Raw genomic sequence first — 7008 nt, 5'->3', positions numbered from 1 at the left:
CCTGACTGGAAAGATTCAAACTTGAGCCTGCAGAAGAGCTGAGCATGGATTGGTAAGGAAGTATGAAATGCAATTTATCAGAATCTGAGGGGAAGGATATATACAATATCAGCTAGTGTACAGAAGCAACTTTAGAACATCAGGAGGTTGGCAAGCCATATGAGCCTCTTCCACCAATCTATGTGGTTACAGCTGAGGTGATTAGATCTTTTTTGTGTCATAGATAAGTTGTCTGATATTTAATGGTGATAGATCAGGGATCTGAGCTGGGATTCATGTACAAAATAGAGAGGACATGAGTAACGATAAAAGAGAAACTTGAAACATATTGGGGTGAGGGAGATGTGAACAATGGATACGGAAATAACAGCTAGTCAAACTTGAAGTTCATGAGGCTGATTGCTTATTATGTATTCTTTATAATAGATGCAAAATACATGAAAAATGCAAGTATATTGAGTGAGAAAAGAGAAGTGCAATTCCACAAATGACTCAAACTGAAATGATAGGAAGCTTTATTTAGCTATTTGATACCAGAAAATAACATATTGTATCACATAATGTTACATGGTTTTATGACAGTTTGTGCACTGTAACTAGATAAAGGTTCATCAACCCAAGGCTGTTCACCTTCCAGCATCAAAGAATAACTTGAATCACATGACCTAGATTCTGTATTACATTGGTTGATGATGACATCATACAATGCATACTAAATTTTCATTTTAGAAATATTTTGATAAATACCATTCTTCCTGAGTGTTCAAGGAAGTTTTTAGAAAAATTAAGGCTAATACGTGATCAAATGAAGATTACAAGTAAGTTTATGTCAAACATTTGTGTTTAGTATTTATGGCAGAACTTTATGAGTTAAAAGGAATACTAGTGAAAAGGTTAACATGAGCTTTCTACTCAAGTCAACTTTCTCAATGAAATGGATGAGCAGACAAATTTCATCCCTAATGGTAAGTTGTGAAATGATTAAAAATGGCACGGATGATCTCAAAAGTGAACCTGTGTTGAGTGTAAAGTTTTACACATTCTCCACCATATACAGAGTCTGAAACACTGCAGCATAAAGCATCAAAAGAATAGTACAGCTTTCATGAGTTTAATCAACCTGTGAACCTGTTGGGAACAATCGTGCCCTGTTACTTTGTTCCAGAGATGAAGAAAAATTATAACTTTGCTGTTGCTACCTTGATTTGAAGCATTACATCATATTCTAAAACATAACGTTTTTTATACCTCAAGGAACATAAGTTGAATTGTTAGTGTTGGTACTGGAAACTTGAATGGCTGTAACCTAAGTAATAACTTGTACAGTAATAATGCTACAGTTGCACCCATATCTCTACTTCCTTTAGGAGTACTTTTCCTTCAAATGTCTCTCCCATTAGATTTTAAATGTTGTAAAAATTAAGGTAAAAAAGCAGAATAATTTATTAGTAGCTACTCTCACTTGAACCTAATTCAATTAATTTAAACATAAACTTATTCCACACCTGATTAAGAGAGTTCCAGTTTTCCCTTATATGGGTACATAAATGAGCTTTAAAGTAAGTATTGAAGGGCACAATCTCTCTCTTTAGAAAAAAAAATCATCCATTTGTTTTCTGTTACAAAATCGTCTGATTTTTCTAATAATTATAGAAAAGCTCATTTGTGTTGATACATGCAAATTTATAGATACAATTTCTTATTCTTGAAATAAATAAGCAGACATATGTTTATGAGTTGACGATGTGAGAGTGCCTCAGCATTTATCATGTGTTGTCACAGGAGAAAATAAGGAACTAGAACAGAATTAACTCTTTGGCCCTTCAATATGATCATGGTTGACTTTTCAATTCAACTCCACCTTCAACACTATTCCCGTATTCCTTGATTCCTTAGCAACCAAAATTCTAACCTTTGCAAAGTCCAAAATGGTTATTCTCTTGCCCTGAGACTAGAATCCCCAGCCAACAGAAACATCTTCTTCACTACCTGGTTAAGCCCCCTTCAAACTTATGATCTGAGATTACCTCTCATTCTTCTTAACTCAAACAAGACCTAATTTACTCAGATAACCATCTTCCAATTATAGGAGCCAGTCTAATGAATCTTCTTGCACTCTCCTAAGGTAAGTCTACTGTATCTGGTATTTCAAATATGATCTTACCTAAATTTTGCTTCTCTTGTAATGAAGACTGTTACTCCATTTGTTTTTTAACTGCTTGCTTCACAAGATGTGACTCATATGAAAGGATGCCCAAATCCCTCTAAGCACACCATTTCTCAGTCTCTAGCCATTTAAAAAACATTCAATTTTCTGACCAAAGAGGACATGTTCACATTCCTTTATATTATAATTCTACCTGCCATATTCTTTTCCACTCACTTATTCTGTTCATAATACTTTATGGCATGCTCATGTCATCTTCACAGTTTGCTTTCTCACCTAGTTTTAATATTGTCAGTCATTCATTTAGATTATAAATAGTTAAGGTGCAAGTACTGAACCTTGCAGTATCTCATTCATCACAGCCTGCCAAACTGAAAATGCCCCATTTATTCCTACCACCTGTTTCTGCCTATAATCTCCATTCCATTCCAATATATTACATGCAATGTTAAGCTTGCTGCTTTCTGAACATCCAAATGCTCTACATCTATTGGTTCCCTCTTTTATACCCTGCATGTTACAAGCATGATTTACTTTTGATATGTTCAAGGGCCATTATCACCACTCCATTTGCAGCTGGTATCAATTTCCCTTTGGCAGATATCAGACTAATTAATCCATTGCTCCCCATGTTTTCTTTTTCTCTTCATTCTTGATTCACACTTTCTGAGGACCATTCTAAAGTTGAGAGAATTCAGGAAAATCACATCCATGGTTCTCGACATCAGATCCAGAGGATGTATTTATGTTTTAGTTAAATATCCAATGGTGCTTCATTACTAATGCTGTTTCCTTTAGCAGCAGTGAAGGCAACAGTCTTCTTGCATGCAAGTGACAATTTTGTTCACTCAATAAATATTTTCTGAATATTTGGCACTGAAATTGAAAAGCATTTAAAAAAAAATGACAATTCACAGGGAGATTTTGAAGATAAGTATTCCAGTGGGTCTCAGGACAAATGCAAAAAACCTGAACTGAGAGCAACTCAGTAATTATTAGTTAATTACTCATTCTATTTCTCGCATGATAATATTACAATTCACTACATCAGAGATTATATTCAACTATTTAATCTTATGGGGAAAGATGTTGCAAAAGATTGCCTCCTTTCAAAAGTCCAGAAATCAGTCTAACCTTACAACTTAATACATTTTAGGCTAGCTACTTTTCTGAGCCATGGGTCTAACAGCAGAGAAAATAAACATAATTCACCAAACATGCTCTTAACATTTCTTTCATCATTTATTCTTATTTGAATTCATTCACCTTCTTCAGGGTATCAATTAATGGGGCTCCAATTCTTTGTTTAATGGTCTAATCTATATATAAATGAATGAGTGGAAAATAAACTTTACAAAGTTCAGTTGCATTGGTGAAGCTTGCTAAGTTCTCTCACAGCATGTCAATTCAAGTTAAATTTTATAGTCACCTTATGGAAATACAGAATAATCGAGGTTCCAAGTGTTATTACAAATGCTCCAAACCCATCCTGACAGCACTCTCTGTGTAATTCCACCACATGGACTGCAGTGGATAATAAAAACTAACTTACCAGTGACACTCCAATCCCATACAGAAACAATAATACTACTAGCTAAATAGCTGTCAAGATTGGAGTGCAATTTCCTTAAGTAATCTCCATTAGCTCCTAAATCAAATGCAACACACAATGCAAAATACCTGTCTCGTTGGATTAGACAAATATTTCCAAAGACAAATTACTGCTTTCTTTTTTCAATATTACAACTATTATAATAATACAGTTTGGTATATTCATTGGGCATGACAAAGAATTGATCATTGCACCTGTCATGTTCTTGGCCTTATTCACATTTGGTTGGATTATTTCTAACTATTATGTTAGTTCTATTCCAACTCAAGTACACTTCACAATATCTCAGGAGTTGGACTGACATGACCATTTAATGCAGCTTGAACAAAAGTAGTATTCACAATCATGAGATTATTAGCCCTATAGCCAATGCAGAAAAATTGCCCAAAAAAATGACGACAGAGGTGTTCAAATCTATGAGGAGTTTTGATGACAGTGGAGAGAGAGAAACTGTTTTGTACTGATAGAAGTGTTGATAAACAGAGTGTGCAAGGTTTTAAGGTAATTAGTAAAAAAAAATCCAGGGGTGATAAGAAATGTTTTTATGTAGTGAATTGTTATAATCTAGAATATGTTCTTTGCAAGGCTGGTCAAAGCCGATTTAATCGTAACCTTTAAAAGGGATTTGTATACATCCTCCAATAATGAATTCCAGGGGTATGGGAAAAGAATTGGGAAGTGGGACTAATTGGATGTATTATCAAAGACTGCACTATTCAATGATTCCATGACTCAATAATTGAGCTCCTACAATTATGTTCAAAATTATACTTAGAGAATGACTCTCAGTTGTGTCCAACATGAAAAGAAAACAATAATGATAAGTTATCACAAAAATAATACTCATTTGTAGTAAGTAGGCCTTAGTTTGCAATGAGGATCTTTTTGGTGTAGGTAAGATATGGTTGTGCTCAGAAAGCTGACAAATGACAGATTAGAACTGTTCTTTGGTTCAGCATGTTTTCACATGGTTCTAAGCTTTGTTGTTCAGCTGTTCATCAGATGCACCTTTTGGAAGCTGCATAATGTGTTCAAAGGATTGAAAGATATGGATTCTAATTTTTCTCTTAATAGTAACATGCTGTGACTGAAAACTTCACCCAGACTGCATCAGAGAGATATTGCATGTAACTAAGTGAACTATAATCATTTGCTACAGATATACCTATGTGACAGAACAGCAAAGGCAAATTCATACAAATATCAGATACTTTCTTCTGATGAATAGTGATGACACAAAGCAATCATCAAATATATTGCCAAATGGTGTTCTGCAACTGTATAACTTGTCCTTTTTTCAATATAAACGTTTCTGAATCACTATTGTGGTGAGGATTAGAAATAAGGTAAAATGCGGGTGATGCAATGATATTTAAACCCTGAGCTAACACTTAGAATTACTTAAAAGCTTTAATATAAAAATAGATGATTACCACTAGAACTAAAAGTTGAAAATAAAACTATAATTCTGCTTTTTGCATGTTTGTTACATGACTGGCAACAGTAGAACTATTTGTTGTTCAGGAACCTATTAAAAAGACAGGGAGCATTAGACAAACAGAGGAGCATTAGGGGTAACTGCAGACATATTTGTAACACTGCAAATTATTCACGGATGACAAGAAAAAGCCAATTATTAATCCTGTTAATAAACCTGTAAATTTCCTATTTCCTAATTGACAATCCAACAAAATAGTTGGCTGGTTGAGGAGAACTGCACCACTAAACCAATAACATTCATGCATCATTGTTACTGAACTTCACCATTAGTGTAGAAGTCTCTATAAAGAGAAACAACAGAAACAATTCCTATTATCCAGCATGTTTTCCAGCCATTCCTTTTGCTTTTTGGAAACTGTAAAAGTAGAACTTAGATATTAAAAGCAGAATTATGTATAAATCATAACAAGTCCAGGCCAAGTCATTTAACAAATCCTGTTTTTTTTTGTTTTAGCTGCATAAAATAAGCAGAGAGGATGTTGTCTTGTTTCTGGAAATAAAGCCAACTGCAGGTTAAGATTCATCAGAGAGCTTTTCTTTTCATTTGATGCCTGGGTGAATATAAAGAAACCTGGCACTGATTGACTGTACCTGAATGGTCTTTGGGTAAAGGCAGTAGGCTAAGTACCTCTTCTCTTCTGCTTTAAAACCGTTACTGTTCCAAGATTGAGTTGTGTGTTTGAAAATGTATCCAAAAGGAAAAGAGAGTTTGTCCTTTATTAAAAAGGCAGTGTCTTTATTGTACATCACTGATTATCTCCACTGTCTTTGCAGCACCAGGAGTACAGAGGTGACAAGTATGACCAGCCAGTGCGGGCAGGGTCTGACTGAAGAATCTTTTGGTTCACTCTTGTTGGGTCCTGGTGGAGCCTCAGTTATTGAAATATCAGATTCTGGAGAGCACATTTCATCCGTGCAACCACTCCCACTCCCAGAACCGCTCACTTCATCAACTGAAAAGAGAAACAGAAATTGATGATTTCATCAGAGAGATTCCTTGTATAGCATGCCCTTGAAATTCCAGTCGGCTTTTTCCCTATTTTCTAAAAGCAATGTCAGCAATGCCTGCTCCAAGAAACGGCACCAGCGTAGATTGCCACACCAGTAGTGACAGTGATAGTGACAGAGATCAAGACCAAGATCTGGACCCTGACAATGAGGGACACTGAAAGAAAATAACTCCATTCAGTCCAACAGAGCATGAGTCTTACAATTCTGCTGTTTCCTTTATTTGAGACCTCCCCTGAATTTCAACACCTGCCAGAACTCCCCATTCCAATATTTGAAACTCTCATTGCATTTTTCTGTGCCTTTGTTCCGATTGCAGTAATGTATTCATCTGTCCCTTTCTCTGTGGTGCCCTGCAAACTCTTCGGTCTCTCCACTTCCTTGTCCTTTCTTGCTTCTCTCATAGAGTCATACAGTCCTGCAATACTGAACCCTTTCCAAAGCTTCCAAAACTTTCTGATAATGTGGTGACCAGAACTGTATGCAATACTCCAAATGTGGCCCCACCAGAGTTTTGTACAGCTGCAGCATGATCTCATGGTTCCAAAACTCAATCGCTCTACCAATAAGAGTGAACATACCGTATGCCTTCTTAGCAAACCAATTAACCTGGGTTGAAAATGTGTTGCTGGAAAAGTGCAGCAGGTCAGGCAGCATCCAAGGAGCAGGAGAATCGACGTTTCGGGCATGAGCCCTTCTTCAGGAATGAGGAAAGTGTGCC

At 35.8% G+C, this 7008-nt stretch overlaps 1 protein-coding gene across 2 annotated transcripts in view; it reads right to left on the bottom strand.

Moving 5' to 3' along the window:
* Positions 1-3065: 3065 nt before the first annotated feature.
* Positions 3066-7008, bottom strand: part of LOC122550548 (glypican-6-like) — a 1024831-nt gene continuing 1020888 nt past the window's right edge. For both annotated transcript variants that reach the window (XM_043691449.1, XM_043691450.1), the window contains exon 9: positions 3066-6232. In XM_043691449.1, the coding sequence (XP_043547384.1) occupies positions 6033-6232 (200 nt within the window). In that variant the 3' untranslated portion in view covers positions 3066-6032. The remainder of the gene's footprint in view (positions 6233-7008) is intronic.

This window comes from Chiloscyllium plagiosum, chromosome 6 (genome assembly GCF_004010195.1).
Source record: "Chiloscyllium plagiosum isolate BGI_BamShark_2017 chromosome 6, ASM401019v2, whole genome shotgun sequence".
NCBI lineage: Eukaryota > Metazoa > Chordata > Chondrichthyes > Orectolobiformes > Hemiscylliidae > Chiloscyllium > Chiloscyllium plagiosum.
This window is presented reverse-complemented; position numbering and strand designations above follow the sequence as displayed.